This window comes from Xyrauchen texanus, chromosome 17 (assembly GCF_025860055.1).
Source record: "Xyrauchen texanus isolate HMW12.3.18 chromosome 17, RBS_HiC_50CHRs, whole genome shotgun sequence".
Lineage (NCBI taxonomy): Eukaryota > Metazoa > Chordata > Actinopteri > Cypriniformes > Catostomidae > Xyrauchen > Xyrauchen texanus.
The window spans coordinates 36,574,518-36,601,483 of NC_068292.1; the positions used below are offsets into that span (position 1 = coordinate 36,574,518).

Here is a 26,966-nt window from a genome sequence, read left to right on the forward strand (position 1 = left end):
CACTGGCATATTGCCCCTTCAGTAAATAAACCTTATACGATTCCCAAAATGTTACTGTAAATCTTGGCCAAAATTGCACAGTGTGCATCGGGGTTAACCGTGGATTCAATTAAAGCCTCTCTTTGAAATAATGACTTTTGCGCAATTTGCATACATTGCCTAGAAAATTTAGTGACACTTGTTTTTAATCAAAAATTAAAAGCACAACTATTGTAAAGTTCAGCCCAAAGTGCACGAGCATTACAAAGTCAAAGTCACAAAAGCCTTGGAGTGTTTTAACGCACATTAGGGGTGAGGAACCCTTCTGCCAGCTGTGGTTCAGTGCATCTGTGTGAGTGGGCAATATGCTCCCCTCTGTTCCTCCTTCAGGACAACAGCAAGACAAGAGCTCATTTTAACCACTCTCCCCTTGAGCATGTCGGTATTTGGAAGAGGAAGAAGAGGAGGTGGATGAAGACCACAGCTGCTGAGGCGGAGCAGGTCTCTCAGCTGCACCCTCTCGCAGCTGCTTGAACAGAGCCTATCAGCAGAGGTTTTGATCTGAAATCAAGCTTGATTCTGTCCTTGCAAGCTAAGTTAAGTTGTCAATGAGTAATCTATATTATATATGAATCTATCTAAAGGGTGTTTATTCAACTTCAGGCACTTTTTTTGCATCTGTTTAACCATTTATAGCAGCATTTAAACTACAAAGACATTGTTGTGTTATGTGTTTAAACAACACATACTGTATGCAACATTTCATTAAAACTGAACCCAAAGACCAAAACCTAAACTTAAAACGAAAATGTAAAATTTTGCTGCTTTGCAAGCACTGGTAACTCATTCCAGAAATGCAAATCAAGCTAACTTGACAGTCAACTAAAGGACAGATTAAAAATCATGAAGGTAGAACACTGTAGGTAACAGCACGTAATGCAGGAGTTTAAAAACTGACATTAATTTCACCAGAGACAGAATATTTATAGCAAAGTCTAAATCCTTACGGACCACTGAAGTAATTTTGTAATGCCACAACATCAAATGATGAATAACTATCCATTATGAGAGACTATGATGTCCTAGAGGAAAAATAAAAGCAGAGCTACACACCTGTCATAACCATCCCTGTGCATTTCTGTAGCAACACACACACATGTTCATACATCAAAGCAGCAAATTTAAAGCACTTTTGGTCTATTTGCTTCTGACTAGATGTGTGAATCCCACAGTCATGTTCGAGTGAAGCACATTTAAAATTCTTCTAACATCGGTCTCTGTGCAGTAATGAAATCACTTTAAAAAAGTCATACAGACAACAATGCTACATCTATTCACTGCATTAGAAAAAGTATGTCTACAATCTACATATTTATTTCTATCTACTCGTATTAAGTTTCTTTTTGTTAGAACTTTAAAATGTAAACTCTTTTTGTTATTTATTGCAGAACTTCTCATTTGGGTGTTGCAAGTATATTCTAAACCTTTCAACTGAAACCTCATCTGCTTAATTTGAGGTTGTCACAAATATCAATAATATCAATGTATAATATGCGAACACACTGGATGAGCTTAACTATGAAATGGGTCTGATTGAATGATGGTTTAACATGCTTTTTTAGTCATTTCTATCCTTTGACAAGTTTAATTTTGGAACCACCATCAAATAAAAAAAAATAAATAAAAAAATAATATATATATATATATATATTCTGGGATCAATATTCAGTTTGTCAATATTTTGTGCTTTATCAACAACTGTAATTGATGAATGTAGCCACAGATCAGAGACCCACCACTTGAAAAAATAAGATAGCAAGTTGTCACACAACATGCATTTGAGACATTAATATCAGGTGTAAACAGAGCCTTTATGTGGCCCATTACCTGACTCTCACTTGCAAACCTGAGATAAATGTCCAAATAATATAAACTGTAATTTTCAGATGGTGAGCACTTTGTGTCAGAAACATTTCTGTTTCTAGCTTAAATAACGTGATGTGTCAACATTATTGATCACGTAATACATGTTTGCATGTGAGACATATCTAAAGTGGGGTAGAATTTTAATGGCGGCACGATTGTATTGACAATTAAGTGTACATTTCTGCTAAGATTGCTGGCAGGTCACAGAATAACAAATGGTCAAAGGCTCCAACCCATCACACTCACCATCCACCAATAGAAAGTATGCTGTTCCCACTGAGCCATCTCCACTTCGGGCCACAAGCTTGTAGACCACAGAACCAGGACCAGTGTCAGGGCCTACAGCTGCCAGGTAGGGGTAAGGGAACATGGCCCACTGCAGATCTGAGAGGTTAGGGAGGTTCAGAGTCAGCCTGCACAAGTACCATTCATCACCTAGAGAGAGAGAAAAGATAAATGTTCATAAAGAAAAAGACAAATATAAAAAAACATAAAAGTCAGTTGATACTTGAAAATCCAGTAATTTAGGAATTAACTATTAAAATGACAACCAGAAAACACCTTTATTCGATTCTATTATTTTTAGTGTAAGTTTCTAAGGTGATCATCACTATTAACATAAACCATCTCCAGTCAAAGATCAATTCCAGGATCGGGTTTCTATTTCGAAATAAAGCTTCATTTACTCTTCCTGCAAAACAGGCCCTTGTGAAAATGACCATCATCCCAATGCTTGACTTTAGTGATGTTGTCTACAGAACTGCTTCTAATTCTTTACTCAAGAAATTGGACGTTGTTTACCACAGTGGTATTCGCTTTATTACTAAAGCTCCATATAATACCCACCACTGCACTCTTTACTCATTAGTTGGATGGCCTTCGTTACACAATCGGCGCCTAAATCACTGGTATCAATTAATTAACAAGTCCATACTAGGCAAAACACCATCTTACCTAAGTACTTTAATAACCATATCAGTGCCTGTATTTAACCTGCGTTCGAGTAAATATATCTCTTTAGACTCTACTAAAGCCCGCACCTCTCTTGGCCGCTCTTCTTTTAAATTTTCTGCTGCAAATGATTGGAACCCTTTACAAAAGTCTCTTAAATTAGAATCCACTGTTTCGATCGCTACTTTTAAAGTTTTACTGTCAAATTTATTGACGGACCACTGTACATGTTGATGTTGATGCTCTTTGCGAACAAAGACTTATGTATTTTTGTACATATTCAACTAAATGGCTGTCACTGCATTTATTTGCACATTATCAATTTACCTATGTTGGACTGCACTATTATCCGACTGCTATTTCTATTGCACTGCCATTTTACATTTTTTTAAACTATCAAGTCTTTCAATTTCTATTCTTATATATTGTCCAGTACTTTTTAACTGAATCTGAATGTTTTCTATATTCATGACTGTGTAATTGTATGTTGGTATGTCATGTGTAACATTATGTTGCCTTGTACCTTGCGCCTTATCTTGGCCAGGTCGCGGTCGCAAATGAGAACCTGTTCTCAACCGATTATCCTGGTTAAATAAAGGTAAATAATAATAATAATAATAATAATAATAATTAAAATGAGCTTATACTGTATTTTAAAAAAGCACTGTTTGTGCTACCAATGTAAATGGTTAATCAAATCATGCTGCTTGTTGAGCAGAGGCAGGAGACTTGGTGGTGGGCTATTTTGCTTGGTCTATTGAGCAACCACCTAACGTCCTAGCAATTATAGCAATGCACAAAAAACCCCCAGTCAAAACACCTAAGAAACTGCATAGCAGCGTCACAACAATAACTAACAACACCAAAAATGTAGTTCATTTATTCATTTCTATTATGAATCCACATTTTAGAGCTTAAGTGGAGATTTTGCAGAAAGGTAACCCTGATAAAGAGAGGCTAAAAGTGAAACCATCAAGTTAAACCGGCAGATGAGCGATTGACCTATTTAAACATTACGTTTAAAAAATTATACATTTTTGGCCTATTTTCTCTCCGTCACAATATTCTTCTTTTTATGTTTCATTGTTTTTCTTTTTTGAAGGAAACTGATAATGCTTTTCATAATCGAATGTGTCTACTTCACCATTTTTCAGGCCATAGGGTCACTTTTATAGCCCCTCAAATTACATACTCTAATAACGACACCAGCGAAAAGAGCAGGAGGAATACAGAAATCCTTCAGCCACCCTGAGTATAGTGCTGCCTCTCGTCTTCAGACTGCCATTCAGCCCGAGGATGCTTGGCTACCAGAGAGAAATGACATTTCAGTAGAGCACATCATCTTTGACTTCCCCTGTAGGTCCTGAGGAAGTCTGCTGTCAGATAGACCATTCACTCCATAAGATGGCCTCTGAAGATCAGATAGAGAGACTTAACAGATATATCTTTTTTGGGCATGGAGGGTTACGGTTTGTGATCTGTTTTCGCTGTTGTTTGTTTGTTGGTTTCTAGGCTTGCACTGTGTTGTATTTGACATCTCACGCAACAGTGAGACAACAGCGAAAATAAGAAGAAACTTCACTTTTAAGCACCTCGTCAAGGGGGAACATACTACTGTTTCCCTCACTTCCTATCTTTTCATAGCCATGCTTTGAAGGACATCAAAAGAGGCAGATCGAAGGAGATGCAAGAAAAAGACAAAAGAGCATGAGATAGCAAAAGAGATACATTGGCTGGGGTTTGGGTATCAGTGAAACTCTCGCCTCTTTGTTTCCATGTCTCCAGTTTGGGTCAGGATTTAAAGCGATCATGGTCAGCCCATGCAGACGGTGGCCTGGAGCTCACATTGAGCTTGTGTTTCCCTTTATAAGCCGAAAGCAGAAAGTCAAATAGACAAAACCATGTGGATTTGTTTTCGACCACGCAAATACCGGCATAGCAACACAACAACAGACTGACAGAATCCCACAGATCACTGCACATGCTAAAGTAAAATCAGTAGTGACATTCTCTACGCAAATCCATGTAAATTCTTTCAAAGATGTTGTTGGTGTAATCAAATTGTTTGGTTGTCCACTTGCCGCTGTGTGATTCACTGACGTTTGATGATAATGTAAATAAATGATCAGTGGTCTACATGACTGAACCTAACATGATGTATGCTAAATACATGCATAAATGTAATCAAATGAGGGAATGATGGCTTAAGCAATGCTCAGTACAACAAGCAACATAATGGCAATGCCAATTTAACTGCTAAGGAAAGAACACTATAGGTTAGGAGCTTGAACAAACTCCTAACTCCAAGTATTAAACTTTGGCGCATAACTCATCCTGCACCATTTGTGCTACAGACATTAATGAAAATTCAAAATGTGTGATTTGTTGAGAAGAGGTGTTCTTTTTTTTTCAAGGCAATTAAAAAGATTTAAATGTAATTCCATAATTTTTATCTGGACCATAAATGGGCGAAAAAATCATATAGATTTACATTGAAGTAGGGACACCAGCCATATCAAGGGACCAGAATATCATAGGCCTTGTTTACACCTGGTATCAAGATGCATTTTGGGGTATCCGATCACAAGAGTACAGGTAAGACACATTGCCATTTAAAAGGGACCTATTATGCAAAATTCACTTTTACATGCTGTTTGTAAATAAATGTGAGTCAGCAGTGTGTGTACACAACCACCTTACAATGTTAAAAGTCCATCCACTCCTCTTTCATATATTTCTATTAATCAAAAACAGTGTGTCAAAATGAATGTTTTTCATTTCAGGCCTCGCCCACGACTGGTGACGGACTCCACCCTATTATCATAGATCCTCCCCTCAGTGATCTACACAAAGCCTGCCTTTTTCCATGCTGGAGCAGCTACAGTGAGAAGAATAATGTCTCAGCTTCATAAGCATCATAAGTGTTCTGTTGTTGGCTGTAAAATTTAACAGAAGAGTCTCTGTTCAATTGTACTCGCTGTGGAAAAAGTTTTGTTTTTGTAGGAAATGTGCCCCAAAACAGCAGAAATAAAGCAGGATTTTCAAAACATTTGATTCTCAAGCATGGATCAGTACCAACTGTTCGTGTTCCAACTTTGTATCCTGAAGATGAAGTATCGCACTTTATATTTTGTGAATGTTTGCAAATCGCCTATCCGAATGTGCTTGTTAGCTGATTCCAAGGCTAATGCATCTAAAGTTACCATAGTCTCTGATTGTGTTCATGGAGACCAGAGCTATGTTGGGGCGGGGAGTATTTTTAACTGAAACTTCACAGACATATTCTTGGGACACCTGAGACTTATATTACATCTTCTAAAAAGGTGCATAATAGGTCTCCTTTAATATGCGTCTCTTTTGACCACCTTTGTTCTGATATCAAGGGGAGGATCTTTGATTTCATGACAACATACATCAATCACTGCGTCAGTGTGTATTAATGCATGACAATAAAATGTAAAATGTAAAAGATAAAAAGAAAGCGCAAAAGAATCGGAGCACCGTTTTTCCTAATAATACTTGCATTTAATCACAAGCACAAACACAAAGTTTAGAACAGAAAACTTTGTTATTTTAGTGGAGTATTAACTGATCATCAGTTGTGCATTCTCCTCATCTTTGTCGCTACATGTTGAAGTCAGACACACTGAAGAAGTTTCATAAAGTTCTTGCACATGTACAGTATATGCATGCACTTTTTTATATATTCCAATCATTCATTTCCTTTTAAAAATGCACGTTAAAACTTTTTTAAGCACATTGATTAATTGACAGGTGAGAGGGTGATGCTTTACTGCTGTTTGAAAGCATTCGAACGTATGAACGTTTACACTATAAGCTCAATGAAGTCATGTGCATCTTCAACCACATTGTGGATAAATGCAAAAATCTCAAAACGTTTTGGACCAGGTTTACACCTGTTTTTAACGTTGTCCTGATTAAAAAAAAAAAAATCGGAATATATAAAACATGTTTGAATAATTTAGCTTTATTGCAGACTATTTTAGAGGGGTGAATATGCACCTGGACGGACTTGCATCTCAGAATTGGGGCAGTATTGATGTTTTTTGCCAAATGAGGGTTGGCAGGCGAGACAAAGGTGGGTGAGTTCCTGTAACGTGAGAGTGAAGACGGACACCTCATCAGTGTCGGGTTCTGTTTGTAAACTGGGGTCCAAGTCCTTTCGTGCCTCTGTAGACCCCCTTTCTCCACATGGACAAACAGACCTCAGAAGCGATCTTTCCTACCTCACAGGGAGCTCTGTACGCAGCCCACTATTGGAGTGCACTAAAGACCGAACAGATGTCGATCAAACCCCAGCAGCCAACACCTAAACCTGTGAGGCTAATGGGCTACAGGCTCAGTCAACAAACTTCCAACCGGGAGAGAGGGCAGTTCAAGGAATGACTGAGGAACTCGGGCGAGGCTTCCAACAAAGACCTCTCAACCCTACTCCTCCAAAACAGCTGTCACAGTACAGCCACATCCTGATTAGAGATCAACATCCCTTGTATAGGGAAAATGAGAGAGGGAGGAAAGCGCCTCTCAAAAAGGGGTAAAAAAAACTGCCTTTCAGCAATGACGAAAATAACAAGGCCGTCTGGGAATGGAGGGATGAGTCTTGATCCCTTCCATGACTGGCAACTTGCTCCTCGTTTCGAAAGAACAATGTAGAATCCTAACTCTGATCTGTTTCGGTGCAGAAATACAACAAAACAATTGCTCTATCTCTTTGCCATCATTGTTTGCGAGTTCAGATAATGTATGGAAGAAGCCAAAGAGAAAGCACAATGGCTTCACATGCAATTGTTTATGCCTCACTGATCCAAGTTAAGCCTGGATGGTGGTGCAGCAAAGCACTGGATATAACATGCTCCATTTATAAATAGCTGGTGAATTTTATCTAAGTCCACCCAAAGCTCTGTACTAATTTGAATATCAATACAGAAGATGTCACGGATTGTTATGTTAAAAAGCAAGGAAGAACAGAGAAAAAAGGATCGAAATGGTGAGCACACTGTTTGTGTTATGTTTTCGCCCTTAATTCTGTGTACGGTAATTTGGCAAGTGCATGTATCAGAAGCCAATGCCAACAGAGGAACATTTTATTCCATTCAAAGAGACTTTTATGGTCATCAGCCGCATCAAACATGTAGCACTTTGCGTGTTTGTCTGTGTTTAAAAAAGCAACTCAAAAGGTACTGGAAGATGAGAAAAAAGACACTAAGAAGATTTGAAGTGTTGAGTCAGTGCTGAACCACCATCAACACAAGGAACAAATGATATGTTGTAGTTTGAATGTTGCGCTTTCAAAACTCAAGAGACTTTAAATATGATTCATTTTTTGTCTCAACTTTTTGGAAAGCATAGCTCGTATAATTAGGTTTTAGTAGAATCAATATGAGAAATGTATATATGCATGTTTATATTGTAATTTGATTTAATTTATGACTTTTGATTACACAGTGTTTTATCTTTCCAAATCTGAGCACAATTTGTGACATTGTTGAGTTCTCTTCTGAAATGCTAGAGGAGACACGTTGTCAGTTGGGGAAGGACTACATCTGGACCAAACCAAAGACCCTGAGAAGAAGACAACAGTTTATCTCTGTTCACTCTAAACCTGCCCTGTTGGCGTGTCCCTGATGGTGGGACCACACCTGATACCTCTGTACATGACCACCTAAACGGATGCACACACACACACACACACATCTATGCTAAGCACAGGAGAAGGCTCGCAGGTGTCTTAATGTGTGATAGCTTAGTTGTCATGGTGATTGGGATGGTACAGCCATCCCACGGTGTCAAGTATACGCTTTGCAGGGTTAAGTCTTTGTGACATCCAAACAGCACGCTGGCGAGCTCGCATTATTGCCTCATCCTTGCTGGGCTTGCAGAAGCAGTTTTCACGATGCGGTCTAAAAAGAGATCACTTTTCATGCTTAATTAAACACTCAACAGCATGTCATCAGAACTCATTGTTGTTCTGATGACATGCTTTTCCAGGGGTGTAATTACGTTTTCAAATCAGGGCCTTTGTCTTTCGACCTCTCTCCCTCTCTTTCTCTCTGTCACCCTCACTCATGAAATGCACATTGAAATTCCTATGGGTGAAATATCTTATAAAGAGTGAGGGGTACAGGAAAAGAAAAATAATTTTTAACATTCCTTTGTGTTTCAATAACATCAGTAAGACTACAGAGCAATACAAATGAACATGGAAAGTATAGCTCAGATAATCTGGAATCAAATTATTCATATTGAAATCTCTGACTTTTGATTGCAGACTTTTGAATCTTGTCAACTCTGAGCACAGTTTGAGACTCTTGCTGAGATCTCTTTTGAATCTCTAGAGGAGACACATGAGATTCCTGGGAGAAGAATATATTTTTCACTAGAGAAAATCAGACAAGCCCTTAATTTTGAAGACTCGATTAAATACCACTGTCTAGGTGACAGAGAAAATTGATGGAAAGGGAAAAGAGAGTAAGAGTTGAAGGTGAGTGAGATGTCTCATGCCAAGCAGGGTGAAAAGACGTGCTCTAGCTGCACCAAACATCACAACACACACACAAATGAAGATGGCACGGCTGTTAGTGTAAGTGTGTAAGTGTGCATACTAATCTGTAGTCAGTGACAGAGGGCATAGTGTGAAACAGACAGGGCCTCATTATTAATGTACTCTACATGAGTGTGTGCATATTTGTAATGTAGTGGCTGTTCTGGCCATTCTGTCCCACTTTTGGAGTAATAACACACACACACACACGCACAAGAGCACAATAATTTCTTCTTAACACAACACACATACACATTCACCCAAAAGGCACACTCAAGGCGAAGGGCTTCTTTGCTCAGAGTCAAAACATTTTAGAAACAGCTGAACAACTATATACTGTTTGCAAACATTCAGACACCCGGAACGTTGCAGGGGGAGGTGTTTAGAGGTACATTTACATATGAGGACTACTAGATGATTATTTAAAGTAATATATATGCAGTAGATCATGTGTAATTTGTAATGTTTACCTGTTGCATTCATGGTGCTAATGAGGGAATTAGTTGTATGTCTCAAAGTAGGTGGAGCTCCAAGTCACACCTACAAATGACGTAAACGAATGGCAGTAAGAAGGCGTTTAGCAGCCATGGTGAGCTGCAACGAACCACTGAAACTAACTTAAAAACACCTTTTTGGACAGATTTTGTTCTAAATGACGTCACACAGCCAACAAAGAAAATTACTCACATCCAGTCTTTACCAATCTTTATATGCATAATGTCAAGCAGCTTATCATTTACACAAACATATTTATTGTGATCTGACAGACAGAATCTAGCAACGAGAAATGTGTCTAAATGTTCCAATACTTGGGTGTAATGTGATTACAAGGTAGTATGTTATTGTAAGCTAATTACTTGTGAGTACAAAAAGTATTGTAACATATTACATTAAAAAATATGTAATCAGATTAGATATTCTTTTATACTGAGATACCAGCCTTCATACCTACCACAGTAGAGAGCGTAATGGTCAACTAGCATGCTAGATTACCATTTGCATATACCAAACAAATGAATGGAGAGAGCAGTAAACCTGTCACAAAATTGTCCATGATACATTTTAAAAAACAGCAATTTTTTCGTAGTTATCTCTGTTATTATAGTTCACTCCAAAAAGACTGTTAAAGGGATAGTTCACCCAAAAATGAACATTCGCTCATCATTTACTCACCCTCATGCCATCCCAGATGTGTTTGATTTTCTTTCTTCAGCAGAACACAAACAAAGATTTTTATAAAAAATATCTCAGCTCTGTAGGACCATGTGATGCAAGTGAATGGTGATCAGACCTTTGTAGCTCCAAAAATCACATAAAGCAAACATAAAAGTAATCCATAAGACTTCAGTGGTTAAATCTATATCTTCAGAAGCAATGTAATAGGTGTGGTGAGAAACAGAACAATAGTTAAGTATTTTTTTTACAATATATCTACACTTTAACTTTCTGATGTGAAAGTGAAACTAAACAGGCACTACATGTGACTTTTAGATGTAAAAGTGAAAATGGAGATTTAGAGTTTAAAAAAAAAGCACGTACATTTTGATCAGTTTCTCACCCACACTAATCTGTTGTGAAAATACACTCTAGAATTAACCACTGTAATCTTATGGATTACTATATTTTTTTCTTTATGTGATTTTCTGAGCACAAATGTCTGATCATTATTCACTTGCATTGTATGGACCAACAAAGCTAAAATATTCTAAAATATCTTCATTTTTGCTTGAAAGTCATACACATCTGGTATGGCATGAGGGTGAGTAAATTATGAGTGTATTTTCATTTTTGGGTGAACTATCCCTTTAAATGTAAAACATGTTGTAGATTAGCGGACAGGTGGCCAATTCATTTAGTTATGAGTTTCCTCGCAAAAGCAGTTTATTCTGTGTACTGAAGCATCTCCATTAACGTCCATTCAAAAAGAAAGGCCTCTGATCTCCTCGCCAGTTGCTATTATGCTGTTTTACTAACCTTGAAGGCTCCCCCTTGGTAGAGGGATTCTAATCAAATTGCAGCCACTGACTTTCAAGGATTTTAAGTATATTTATTGAAGTACACATATTCCTAAAGTAGTATTATTTAGAATATTTAATATGATTCTTAATGAATACATTTCAAACATGAACTAAGTTCATTGGTACTTCTTACGAGTCATTGTAAGGGGGAAAAGTGTGTTGCTGAGTGTATGATCACTTTGTTACTATTTCTGCGGCGTTGCTCGGGTAGCCCCGCCCACCATGAACTCTCATTGATTCAAAATCCTGCTTCTCAGAACAACCTGCTTGCCATCCAGATATGAAAACTCTAGAGATTGACTTGAGACTTGAGGCTCTCTTAGTGTGGTTCTGCTTAGCTAGTATTAGGTTTTCTAGGTTACAAAGTTACACTTACGTAGCTACAAGCTTAGCCATGTTAGATAAAACTTTCATCTGAAATTATATTAATTTAATCTCTCCCATGTTTAAAACACTTTAAGACTAATGTAATAGTGTAGTTTTGGGGGGAACTTAATATGACTTCTATCTATCCCAAAGATATTCTGAAAGATCAGTTTATTAATAAATGTGACCAGATTACTGTCTACCATGGATCAGCAAGCTTCTTCTTTTTGTTATTTGTTATATATGAAATATTATTTTCTTTAATAAACATGTTATATTGTCCACCTTATTTAGTGTGTGCGCTCCTATTTTTGACAACCTTGCATATTATAAATAGGGCTGCAACTAACGATTATTTTGATAATCAACTAATCTAATGAGTATTACTACGATTATTCGGCTATTCGGGTGATTACTGCAACGATTAATCATTAGCTCTTAGCCGATTAATCAGCTTGTGCCCTGACTTAACAGCTTGTATTAAAAGTGCTTACTAACAATAAATACAACAAAATCATCTTTAAAAATACCTTGAAATGACATTCACTGAATTAAAGGGAAATAAATAATTTTATTAAGTTTAATTCAATAAAACAATTCACTGCAAAATAATCCTATTGTTATCAAGTGTTTTTGTCTCGTTTTCCATTTAATATTGTCCAAAAAAAACATATAAGATATTTAGGCTTGCTTTAAGAGACAAATATAAGTGTATTTTGTATATAAGTGAATTTGTTTTCATGATCTATTCTCTAAAAGCAAGTATAAGCATCTTATAAGATGCTTCTCAGGTGAATGCATCTTTTTTTTAGTACTTATTTGTACTTATTTAGTACTTAGTTTGTACTTATTTACATGACTTGCTTCCTCATTATTTTAACTTTAATAAAGCTATAATGCTTTAAATATAACTGCTTTAAAGATGTAACAGAGGGGTGTTTCCTTTAAAGACGTTCGGCACACAAGTTTTGCTTCAACGGAGCGGCAGCTCCAGCTCCGCTTATTCCACGAGATTGCTTCTTTATTTACTTATTTAGTATTTTTGCATTATAATTCCCTCATACTTTGCGATCTACATCACCTGAAGCTGTTTGGAAAATTTAGATTGCATCTGGACTATAAGATGTGTTTCTTCTTCTCCTCAGTCAGGCGTGAGCTGAAGTGATGCTCTCGCGCGCCATCATTAGAGTTCTGTATGATCTCATATTACATTAAATGAGATCAAACACATATACGACAACAAAACATTTTGTAGACAATTTTTTATTGTCAAAGTTGTCGATAATGCTGACTAATCATTTCAGCCCTAACTATAAATATTATGAATGTTATAAATATTGCCTAAATTAAAGTTTATGCATTCTACCACAACGTTCTGGCAACATTTATTAATGAGAAGAAATGGAACAAAAGAGGCTAATTATTTCTCCTGTAATAGTTTGGTGTAAATTAAATGTACAGTATATTGAACCTCAATTGTTTGAGACTACAAAAAGTTAAAAAGAACAGAAAGAAATTCTTCGCATTGCATGATCTCAGGCTACTCTATTTTGAAAATCTTACATTACAGTAAATTAAGCCTTACAGTATTCCTGGTATGTATATAAACCTTGGGGTAAATATCTTTTGTAATGATAACTGCATACAGTACATAAAGTGTGTACTAAACTTGGAGCATTGTGCCTGTTGGCTCTTCTGCTACATTAACACTGAGATGATCATCATTGCTGTAGGTAACTCAACTGTCCAATCACAGAGCACTTGTAAACGGCTTCTAATAGCCAATCCTGTTTTAGGTGGAGGGATTTACAGAATAAGGTTGAAAAAGCAAACAAGAAGTCTAAAGTTCCAAGCACATGCAGACGGGATACAAGGAGAGAGAACGAGTGAGATATTGCACATGCAGAAAATGTATTAACCTTCGCAAGAAGACACATTGGTTAACAAAACTGATTTCAAGTGTGTACAAAATACCTTTTTGTGCACTCAAAATATCATCTTGTGCACCCAAAACATTTTTATGCACTCAAAATATAACCTTGCGTATGCAAAATTACTTTATTGTGCTCAAAATATAAACCTGCACACTCAAAATATAATCTTGCATGCACAGAAAATTTTTCTGTGCTCAAAATATCTTTTTGCACGCTCAAAATACAATTTTGCACATGCAGATTTCTGGCACATATATAACTCCATAGATTTCAAGCTCTCAAGCTCACATTACAGCGCTGAGAGGACCAGTGAGAAGCACGATGCGAGTCACAGAAACATTTGAATTCAGCACAGAATTCTCTGGTGCAAACATCTCGGTGAGCAAACAATAAACGGCCCGACAAAACAGCATTGGCGGTGAGAAAACACAGTGACATGCACAGACATAAATTAGCAAACTTTTCACACATCACCACCTTTATCAAGAATGTACTATTGTAACACTAACTGTAGTATTTTAGGCAGAAATATATTCATAATTAATATGATATTACTCCTATAGCTCTATTAAAATTAATATATGGGAATATCATTCATTTTTGTTACATCTATGGCAGCTTATAAATGTTTAAAGTTTGTATTTATAGTTTTAAATGTGTGTAGGTTACTGTTTTTCTTTACAAAACTACCAAAGTTTGTTTTATAGAAATCATGTTACATTTTACCATGGTAGTGACGATCCATGCTTGGTTTTACCTGAGATTACCATGGTCTTGATAACAAATAAATACCACTGTTTAAACTATACAACTATGGTACATTTTCATAAGGGCCAATGCAAATATGAATAAAGGCCTAAAGATTATGGACAAAGCTAGTTTACTTTCCATGTACAATCTTCTCTCTTTTAATGCAAATAGTTTATTGATTGTTTCCTGAATAAAAATACGATCCATGTTTAAAGTAAAACCGTATGTACTTTATTAGACAAGTTTAAAAGAATAAACAAGGAAATCCCTTATAGTAGTCTTAAGTTTTAAATTTTCAAAGTTGAATTAGCCTTATACAGGGTTTATTAAACTAACCAGCTGCAGATAATGTACTATTGCACAAAAAAAAACAAAAAAAAAACCTTAGACTTGACTTAGCCTTGGCCTTAAAAGACTTGAGACTTGACTTGGATATCAGTGACTTGTGCACATGTATGTTGTCATGTCATGCTGCAGTTTTGTGCTCAATGTGGATAGACAAATTGCTTGAATCTTAAAAAAATGTGTAATCTTGAATGGTTGATGGAATCTTATCGCATAACATCTAGGACACAATGTTAGACATAAAGCAAGCAATTCACTCCCCAAATTTTATTTATAAAAAAAAAAAAACCTGTTTTAAACATTCTGCTGCTCTACACCACTCTCAATTAGACCCAGTTTTTCAAAAAGAAACACTCAATTCACAAATACACTTCCACGCACCATATGCATAAACAAAGTTTCCCGCAGGTTAATTGAGCCTATTTTTCATCACTGATGAGAGCACGCAGAGAGAGAGAGAGAGAAAGAGAGAGAGAGAGATGTGGGGAGGAACTAAACACATATAATTATGTTTCCTCTGTTCTGTTGATTTCAAACTGACATATGTGTAGGATGCTCTTACACACACATACACACACACACACTCCTTGTCTCTTCCAGACAAATGCTACTACTCTATTCTCCTCTATGTTATATCAAAGCTTGGGCATGTTGTTTAATTCATACACTGTCATCTAAAATACAAACAAGATAACACTGGGGGACAAAGAAAAACAGACTTTTCAAAGGAGAAAGAGAAAGAGGGAGAGCAGACGAGCTGTTACACAGAGGACAGAAACCACTCAGATAAATGCAACAACACGACTAAGCGATAGATCCTCCATCTTAGTGATGTGTTTTATCTCTTTTGCCCTGGCTATTTTTTTCCTCTTGTTGTTTATTTCCTTTTCATTTCAGTGGCTGAGATCTGATTGAAAGCCTGAGGCTGTTTGTGGACACACATACTCACTCCACAGTGAAATACAGCAGCGGCGGCCGTGCACGGACAGCACAACACTGAACTAAACCACAGATACTTACACAAACACACGCTGCTCTAAACTGGTCACCAATAATTCTTATTTTTCTTACAACCTAGGAACCTTTGTAGACCAACACAGCATCTTAAATTCAGCAGAACTCTGTACTTATCTGCAGCATATACAATATTCAATTATGTGGTTCTCGGGAGATTAAAAAAAGTTCTTGATGTTATATTAAAGGTTCTTCAGCTTATTGGTCCCTGAGGTTTTAAAGCAATATATAGATGGTTTTCTAAAGAACTAGAAAATAATGTGCTTATTGTGGAGCAAATAAGTCCTATGGGACTTTTGGTTGGAATTGGAACCCTTTATTTGTATTAGCCCTGGTGGACAATCCAGCTTAAACTAGTTTAAAGCTGTGTTTTGGAACCTGTTAGCTGGTGTCTGGTGGTTGACCAGCTGAACTAACATTTGGTCAAGGGCCCAGCTGGAAAAACCAGGTCAAACAAGTTTAAGGTGGTCAAGTTGAATTTTGGAAGATTCATTTCTTTGCACCAGTGTGGTCTACCAGCTCAGGTCCCCACTGGCTGCTAATCTGGCTAGGCAAAAACTAAACCAGCTTGGACCAGTTAATGACCATCTTGGATCAGCTTGAAACCAGATACCATGCTTTAAAACACAACTACTACCTCCTTAAGATGGTTTTAGCTGAATTTTCCAGAAGGGTGCAAATCATTTCCAGCAAACAATAAGCCTTCTTGGTAATATTTGTTGTATTAATGCTGCCTTCACGTACTTCTAGAATTTTCCAAAGTCCCACTTCTAAAGTTATAGTAACAAGTGCTTTGTTGTCTGAGAAACTAGGAAACATTCTTGCATATTTCTTGGGAAACTCTGATTTTGACACTGTAATAGATTTTAGCCAGCTTGCTGACAATAATGGTATTTTCTTTGTGTAAACAATGTACAATATGCATTATATGGTTACTGATAAACATAAATGTTTATGACAGAAACTGCAAGAGATAATGAGGAATATGCATTTAGAAAAATGAATACATTACTACAAAACTGAATTTGTCTCCATCATGTTGAATGTTTATGGCTCCTCCTAACTTGGTAACTTGGGTACCAAATGTCCCAGTTGCAATTATGACTTCATGTGCACCTTCCAAGTAGAAAACTCACATTTATTATAATTCCAATAGCATGTAAAGGCAGCAAAACTCAGGTCAATACATGTTGAATCTGAGTGTTGTTGGAGAAAAAGTGGTTTAGGTCTTTCAAAGCCCACTGTAGATAGTAGAGGATCAAATAAATATGATGTCTAATTTCATAATCTTGTACTGTGGAAGATAAGAGTGTCACAAAATCAACTGGGATGCTGGGATTACGATTCTGTCTGACAACAGGAAAAGAGGAGGCCTAGAAACATGGAAGGAAAGTACTTCCCTCTCTCTCTTTACCACTCGTGGGCAAAACAGACCTGCTAGTCAGCACAACACAGAAACTCAATTAGAGGCTCAGTGTGTGTGTGTGTGTGTGTGTGTGTGTGTGTGTGTGTGTGTGTGTGTGTGTGTGTGTGTGTGTGTGTGTGTGTGTGTGTGTGTGTGTGTGTGTGTGTGTGTGCGTGTGTACGACTGTCCTGAGGTGAGATAATGACCGCGATCAGCACCAGCACACCCCTTTCAGAGGAAGCCTGCCAGTGCAGCAGACTTTCTCCCTCTAGCTCCTGGATGGAGTGGAGCCGTTATTTCAAAGGACGTCTCATTACCCTGATCTGCTCCAACTCTCAGACCTGGAGTCATTATAGGACCAGAAAACAACTCCATATTGCCTAGACACATTTAAACAGTGAAACCCCCTGAAATGCGCTGAGATGAGGTTGTGAAGTAGGTTAAAATTTGTATTTGTTCGGCTAACTGTTAAGGGCAGGAAGTCCTCACACTCTAACCTTTTTAAGGTTAAGAATGTTTCGATAATTTTACAGGATAGCAAGAATTTTTTGCGGTGTACTAATAATATAAACTACAATTAGCATTATTTTCATTAAAAATACGGTTTGTCCTCATGACAATGGGATTACTTAATTGTTTTAGACTATATCTGTGGAAAAACTCACATCACATTAGCCAATTTCTGTCCAAATATGAAAGTGCACTTGTCACAAACACATACAGACACATTGACCCGATATCACGTTGAATATGGACACATCGTGATTTGTTTAGGATTTTCTGCATCCTAGACACTTAGACACATCATAGAATAGCCTGTCATTCTTATAATATTAATTTAAACTTGTATTATGCTGCATTTCCCACACACACACACACACACAAAATTCATTTTCCGACCAATTGGCGAGTTGATTACTCAAACTCCTTTATCTTTTCTCCCTTGATATAACACGTCTACAGAGGCAGAATATTTATACAAATTAACAAAGTCAGAGCTGTGTGGCTTTAAAATAGATTTGCGAGTGCACATGACACGTTTTGAGTGTGCACTGTTGCACACGCACTCTCTGAGCAAGAGCAGGGAGATTTCATAGAGCAGCGTATATTTTAGGGGTTGGGTCCAGGCAGTAAAAGGTGCCTGCCACGACTTTGTGAGCTCCTTGTGCACTTCCTGGAAGAATGGAACCGGTTTGGGGCGCGGCCATGAGCGGCGCTCTGAGCCCTGGAACCAATAATCAAGCCGCAAGGGCTCAGGACAGGGTGGAGGGTTCCACTCAAGCCTGACGCTCATGGCAGCCCGGGCAAGCATGGCCGCCAGCTCCGTGTCGTCCTCAGACTGGGCGACCACACACGAAGGTGGGAGCCCAGTCTAATCCTCTGCGTCCAACTGGATCAGCCTGCTCTTACATGGATGTGCTTTCGCATGATATGCATGTATTTGCGACATTAACATTGTTAGAACGCCATTGAGCTACAGTCTATTAAGCTGGATGGTCTATTAAGCCAATCATATTTATTTATTTTCACAATACATTTTTGTAGTATTTATGTATGTTTTGATTTCACTTGGTGAATTTATCATCAATCTCTGTGCCTCTCCTGTCTGGCACCCCCTAGGGAGGTGCAACTTCAAGTTTGAAAACCGTGCCCCTAGTAGTTACCTGGCTGAAAATGCTGGCCAGACAAAACAGAGGTAACTAATGGTAAATGTGGCAACTACCGAAACTACTATGAAGACAATGCGAAGGTTGCAAGTTTAATGTGAGTTTAATGCTTTACTACCTCCCCACGCTGTATGAATATGCACATTATTTCAGATATAAATGTTAAAATGAGGTTGACTTATGCACTAAAGCTAGCAGTAACACATGCATTTGAACCATCACTTCTTTCAGCTGAAAAAACTAAAACACAATTGTTCCATTTGAGACAATACTACACTTTGAAAATGTATCCACTTGATGGTCTAGTGCACAATGCAAGTGCACAGTGTGTCATTTAGGACAGCTTCAGGCTTTTGAACCCCACTGTACATCATCTTGCAGATCAAGCTATCTTTTCCCATACGGAAGAGTGCTTGGTTGCATATCTACAGAACTGGATCTATGAGATGCCTGATCCTGGATCCATCTTTCCAGTCTGCCCCGCAATGCTAGGAATTAAATTGATTGCTTGTACTCTAAGGAGTGGACAAACCCCAAGCAGACCCTTTTTCTTTGATGCCAGCACGCAAACTTCTGTTTCATTTCGCCTCTGCTGAAACTTAATTACCTCGCTGGAGTCTGACAGGCTATATTGAAGAGGGGACCATAGGAAACATTTTCAACGTTAGGCACCCTCCCACCTCTGAGATCCCCTCTGTCTCTCCCTCTCAATACATCTAAAAGTGCCTTTACAGAATGCAGTATGTGAGTCTTCTGCTCCATTTACTCTTTCTGATCCTTCATTAGAATGGACTACACTGTGTTCAGTGGTTACCATGAGGGAAAATTCATAATAAATGAGTCAATCTGTTCAGTACAAAGGCCGGCCCTGCCCTGTAACTGCCGGAGTTTAGCAAGCCACACATCTCTCTCCATATGTTCTCGCAGATTTGACAAGATATCAATGCCTACTTGAGACTTCAATATGATCTCAGAAATGTTCATGAAATTCTTCAATGTCCAAATGATCTAATCTATACTATTTATTTAAATTTTGTAGCTATACTATACTTTTACTGTATATCAGTTGTCTAATTTGTTTTTATTTTTATTTTTCCCAATTAAATCTACGACAAATTTGAGATTGAAATGAAAGATTACTAAACATACCGTCAACAATTGTCTCATCTGTTTATTTTTTACACTTAACTTGATACTTAAAAGAAACATAACCGAGAACCCCATAAGTTATGAGCTTATGAGCAATAAACATTTTCTCTGGGACATATCTTTATATTTGGCCCTTTTTGTACAAAAAAAGCACAAAGATTCAACGCGTCCTACAATAAGCAAACTGCCTCAGTAAGCTCCATGAAATGTGAAAGTCACAATAGTAGCTCTTAAATGCTCCTGTCGGCATGGCACTCAGTTCCTGCCCCTTATTCAGACAAATAAATATTTTTTTTCTTCAGGGAGCTGCAGTTCTTTGTAATGTGAGATAGGTGTGATGGAGTGAACAACTCGGTCCATGTGGAGCACTTAAACAATGAACTGCAAAGATAAAGCAATTGGGAGAAAAAATAAAAAAGCAGATATGATCTAGCAGAGCTTAATATTCCAAACCGCATGTAATAATAAAGCTGTTTTTTTAACCCTATAAAAAAACCTCAAAGAAAGACATATGAAAAATGGAGACAGATGGAGCAAAGACTCGAGATGTTATCACATAGTAGATCGCATTTTTCGCATCGCACCCTTAGGACATGCTCTCAATAATTCACCAGTCCTCACATTTACAATGACGGTTTCCTGGATAAAGACTATTTTCAGTGTGGTTTTCATCATCAAGCAAATGGCTTGGATCCACATTTAATAAGCTCTGAGGAAATAGACCAATCTAAGACATGGAAACTGTCACTTAAATTATGAATATCTGAGAACCTTTGTTCAGCATTAAAAAATAAAACTGTGAAAAATTTATGTGGGGCTCATATCATATTTATGATTTATGCCAGGAAATTTCTAAAAAAAAAGCCACAATCTGTGCTGTGCTGCAGTGTATATGTGTGATGTCAGCACGTAGATATTATGAAACTTGCAAAAGACTAGGGAACTTTTTAATAGGATGTATTCTGGAATTCCCCAGATTTGGACTGAATGGACAGTGAGGAAACCCTGAACATCCACTGGATTATGTGAGACATTATTGTACAGCTTCTGATCGGGTGGACTCTGTTCACATACAGAATAGTCTTTATGATAATTTTATATTTATTCATTTGAAAGATGCTGAAAAGCAACTTATAGTGCATCCAAAGTACATTTTATCAGTATGTGAGTTCCTAGGTAATCAAACTCCTGACCTTGCCTTTGCTAGCATAGTGCTCTTTGATTTAAGGCCAAAAACATACTCTTCACAGGTATTCATGCTTAAGGATAGGGTATACGTTTTTTGTATACCACCTGCCATTCTGTCTCGTGTACGACCTTTAAAATATACTCTTTTGACCACAAACCCATATGGATGTGTTTGACGATTTCGCACTACGACTGCTTTGTGATACTCTTTTATATAGTCAATGGTATGCGCATATAGAGACAGTTTACCCCGAAGGGGACCGATCACATGTCCAGAAAAACTGGGCTGCACATGGAAAGTATGTGCGTACTGTGCTGATGACAACATCTGCTTCATGTGAAATGTGCACAAGATGTAGTGGCATCCGGAAAACGTAAGTGTACTTTCACCTTTATTTGCCAAAACTTAGCCAATGCATTGCAAGCATTTTTGTACATTATGTGTGTTGTTGGTGTAGCTAACAAATGAGCGTGATAGAGTTATGTCTATCAGCTGTAAACATGTTGGCAGTGTAACAAACTCCACATAAATTGCTCAACAAGATTATTTTCAAACTGTTGCTATGCCTTAACAGTATTTGATCTGAAAGAGAAAACTGACAGTGGAACATGTTTACGCTAATGCCCACTACAGCACCCCTTGTGGAAATTAAGAATTGTCGTATAAACTTGACATTTCAGAATCCAAAACCTAGAAAATTAGTTTGCATCACTAGAAAATGCTTCAGGCCTTAGTCTATAACAACCTCTTGTCTGTTCCCCCATCTGTCTGTCCACCTCTCATAACATTTGTGAGAAACTGACTCAAGCAGAGCTTCATTAAACCTCCAGCAGTGCTGTCGACCGTGAGGCTCCTTCTCAAGATAAAGCTTGTTAACGGCTCCACATTCTGCCGTGTTTAACACAGACCGTACACAAAGCATTCGGTGCAAGCACATGCAAATGCATGCTAAGTCATGCAAATGAGGAGCATAATTGCTAATCTTTGTTGAACTGTGCATCTCAGGCCTCAACGGCTCCTTAGACAACAAGAGAGGAGAGATGAAGAGAGCGAGAGAGAAAGAGAAATAAAGAGATTTGCTCTTCATTATTCATTAGTGTATCATAAGTCTGGCTAGATTTATGATGCTCCTACAGGACGAGAACAAACAAAGTGGATCTCTCCATCACTCATGCAAAACATAATACAACAAAGAAAACCCATGTACTGCATGTAAGGTGCATGATTTGTTCCAATTCATAATTTAATTTGTAAAAGAATGATTAGAAAGGCAGATAATGACCTAAGGCCCTCCATTCTACAATGAAACCAAAGGAAGGCTTCTCTGCTCCTATAAGAATGCTCACTTCCTCCTTTCTGAATGTGTTTGCATTTGTCGTTAACCCCTTTAAAGGCTATACACTTTCCTTTGAATATAGAAGTGTAGTTCTGGAATATGTCACCATACACTGGTTGAGTTGGGGTTAGTGGCAAATCCTGAAAAGCCTCCAGCCATTAATTCGGCATCTTAGCGGGGGACCACTGAGTTCCAGCACCAAGATTCCCATGCCCCATTCAGGTGCAATACCCCCTCCACGTCCAGATTTTCCACTCAAGTGATTCTGTGAAGAAGCTGGATGGGACCCGGGCAGATCCGCTGGGCTAGCCCACAAAAGCCAGACACACACATGGGCACATGAATGCCAATGTTTTCAAACATGAGGAGATAAAGAAAATGCAGAACTGCCTGTGTTTGGGTGAGATGAAAGACGAAGCACCTACAGCTGTGCTGCAAATTAGGTTCAGGGTTGCCCCTTCCTCCTGCTGACTGTTCAGGGTTGACCGTCTGACTGCGGACTTATCCATGTGCCCAAACCCCCTCTTGACCAAATACACACACAAAAAAACACACACAACACACTTCCCTCTGTAGCTAAACTCACACTAGCAGCCCTGAAGAGCAAAAAAATGGCTCGGCGATTAAAGCGGAAGATTTGTCTTTTTGTTTACCTAAATGGCCACCAAAATCGGCTAAATAAAGAATGCTAAGCTGACTGTGGGTTTGGAGAGAGGTGTTTTTGTTTCAAATGGGAACAAGTGATGAAGAGGAACCAAACAATCACTGTGAGAATTGGAAAATCTGGCTTAATCTCACTCGGCAACCACACTGGCTTACTTTTCTCTAGGCCTAGGAGAACGGAACCATAGGAAAATTTTAATTCTGTCCCAAATAAAACTTGGTTTTGTATCATTCTCTCTCAATCCTTTCACTGTCTCTCACGCTCTCTCTCTCGCTCTCGAATATGAGTAGTGTGATTTCAAGACAGGGGCCTGTGGAGACAGAGGATTAGACATTGGTGTTGAGTTCTCAACTCTGCGATCTGAAGTGTGATTAAGAAAGCCTCTAAAGATAGCCTATCTCTGACCCTGCCACCTCTTCTTTGCTCCCTATGCATCCCTTTCTTCTCATCTCCCCCCTGTTCCACTTGTCTATTCTTTTTTTACATTCTTCTCACTTTGGCTCCAAGATATCTGACAAAAATCTCAGAGCTTTATGAAATTCAAGTTGTAGTGGGACTCTAATCGAAAGCCGGAGTCTCCCTCACTTGTTTAAAGGATCTCACTGCTGGGAGGCAACTAGATAAGAAGCAACCAGCTCTCCAATTGGATTTCCAGTGATAAAGTTGTTTACCTCACTCCTCTGCACTTTTTTCTACTCTCTGATGCTCTGACTGAAGCTGTCTAGCATATGAAATTTTCTGAAGCTACAGGGAAGCACAAGCCTTACTTTAAAATATAGGCTTCAATATGTTGTCTGAAATGACAGAGAAATTATCCCTAAAGAGAATGGATGCATATTGGAGGTCCTCATATGGACATGTTCCTCAAGAGAAGGGAAGGAAATATACACCAGCATTGGTCTCTGTGGAAACAGCAACCAGACATCTTTTCAAATTCACACATCTTCACTTGTTGCTGAGTGAAGCACAAACGGGTTGGCCCCCTCTCTTTTTTTGAGAGTTCTACTAACCAGTATGCAATACCTGTCCTGCACTCTCTAATATAGTCTACAGAGTACTGGCAGTTTTTCTCACGAACCAGCATTTTTTCTGTCATACAACGTCCTTCAGATGAGATGTTAACATGAGATCCTGACTCTCTGTGTTTATTAAAAATCCCAGGGCACTACTTATAAAGAGTAGGAGTGTAACCCCAGTGTCCTGCCCCCCCCCATTGGCCCTTCTCAATCATGGCCTCCTAATAATCACCATCCATAAACTGGCTCTATAACTCAACTTTCCCCTCTCCACCAATAGCTAGTGTGTGGTGAGTGTACTGGCACACTATGGCTGCCGTCGCAACATCCAGGTGGATGCTGAAAACTGGTGGAGGTTGAGGAGAGTCCCCTGTTCACTGTGTAAAGCACTTTGTGTGTAGTGCCTGAAAAAGCACTGTATAAATGTAACATTCATTCATTTCTAAGAGTCTCCAGTGCAATGTAATGTCTTTATTTAATGTAAGTCAGCGATTCAACGAGGCCCGCTAATCACTTTTATTTGACCCTCCTATTGATTTTGATAAAATCGCAGTAAACATCTGTGCAAGTGCAACAGCATCAGTGGTTGTCAAGCGATCCGTGGTCCAGTTCCAGACCGAAGCACGTGTGTTTAAAGGGATAGTTCACCCAAAAATGAAAATACTCTCATAATTTACCCACCCTCGTAACATATTTCCTTCTTCTGCAGAACAGAAATTAAGATTTTGAGAAGAACATCTCAGCAATTTAGGTCCATACAATCCAAGTGAATAGTGAAGAGAATTCAGAAGGTCCAAAAAGTACATAAAAGCAGTCTGGTGTGGAAGTGACTTTCACATTCAGCCACCTAATGGTTGGGGCTGATCAAAGGTGGAGATTCATGGTAAAGAAGGACTTAAATATTGATCTGTTGTGAACAAAAACATCCTCACAGTATAATTTATTTACCCAAAAAAATAAATAAATAAAGTTTAATACTAACAAGGAGAGTATATGCAAATTGTTTCATCCACTTCAAGATAAAGTAAGCCAGTACATAAGCTAGTTTGTAATAAAACCGTTAGTATTCAATGCAATGTTCCTACATCTAGAGACAATTTTCCACAGTGGCAGTTACATAAATGTGGGTGATGAGCCAATTACAGTGTGTAATCTAACTAAAACCAGCCATGTTGTGAGATCTAACACATCCAGCTCATGAGTACATGACTGTGACTCAAAGTGTGTAGGAACACACACATGCATCCAAAAAAAAAAGCAAGCAATACAATAAAGCCTGGAAATCATGTCCTGAAAAAACACATGACTACTGAGTCACAAGTTGACCAAATTCTACAGATGCTTTTCCAATTTCACATACCACTGCAAAAAGTTTGTCTCATAATCAGGCCTTGACAATCTCTTTTGAATGAAAGACATATTTACAGAAGACTTTTACGAATACATCAGTGACAAAATCAGACAAGTCAGTTCACTCTGAGACCATGTTGGTAACACCCTGGAAACTCATTTTCATGCAAGTACTTAAATGGGAAAAGACTGAAATCTCCTGAACTGTTTGTCAGGATCACATTTCAAAAGCATATGTCAAATCAGCGATTAAATCTGACAACAATTATATTATAAGTTGGGTTTCTTTAGTTTAAATTCATGCTAAAAAAAAACTGTATTTTTCAGGATGGTCCAGAGAATGTGCATGCTTGCTCTATAGTAAATAAACAATCAAAAAGATGATTGGTTCTTTGAACTGAAAGGTGAACTTCCTTCTTACAGCCGCCAAATTGACTGTTACAATTTCTTCCATTTATATTCCTATGAGTGGCCTGTCTTCTCCTCTTTATACTGTCTAGGGAGCAGGATTAGAAAGTTTAATGTAGCTGTGTGCTATCTGAGAGTAATGGACATCATCAAGAGGAAGTGGGCAAAGAAAGAGAGGAGGAGGAAGTGTGAGTTTGTGTGTGTGTTTGTGTGTGTGTGTGTGTGCGTGTGTGGGTAAATAATTAGAAGCAAAGAGACAGCAATTATGCTAATGAAGCTTCCTCCAGGAACTGGCCACTTGCTGCATTAACGACAACTTTACTAATGTGCAGAATTAATAAGATAGAGTCCTACTGGCCAAACCTCTCCAAAGTGACTGCACCCACACTAAATATCTAAATTATCATGTGAATGGACACCAGCAAGGACAATGAAGCACTCTAGTACTTTGTCACAGATTCATCTATCGATAAATTATGTAGAGGTCTGTTTTCTTTCAAAAGAGCACCTTTGTGATAATACTATCGCTTCACAGCATATCTTGCTTCCAAGCAGCTGTCTGCCCAAGGTCTAAATGGCCTTGAAGAATGCTTCTACCTGTATCTTCTACACCACACCCGTCTGTCTGTATTAGAGACTCTTTCTCTAGGCATATCACACTATAGCTATGTGAGGAAATACATTGAAACATTAAAGGGGACATATTATGCCCTTTTTACACTATATAATATAAGTCTCAGGTGTCCCCAGAATGTGTCTGTCAAGTTTCAGCTCAAAATACCTCACAGATTGTTTATTCTGCCATGCCGTTATACCCCTGTTTTGTAGCCCTGTTCCAAACGGGCTGTTTTAGTGTCTGTAGCTTTAAATGCAAAGGAGCTGGAAGTGGGCTGTGCCTTTCCTGCTGGTGTCATGGATACCAGAGCGTCAACAATGC

At 38.2% G+C, this 26,966-nt stretch overlaps 1 protein-coding gene across 1 annotated transcript in view; it reads right to left on the reverse strand.

Annotated features, from left to right (window-relative positions):
• LOC127658027 (neural-cadherin-like) overlaps positions 1-26,966 on the reverse strand; it is a 177,180-nt gene that overhangs the window by 92,215 nt on the left and 57,999 nt on the right. The window contains exon 2 of the mRNA XM_052147094.1: positions 2,152-2,340. Within this exon, the coding sequence (XP_052003054.1) occupies positions 2,152-2,340 (189 nt within the window). The remainder of the gene's footprint in view (positions 1-2,151; positions 2,341-26,966) is intronic.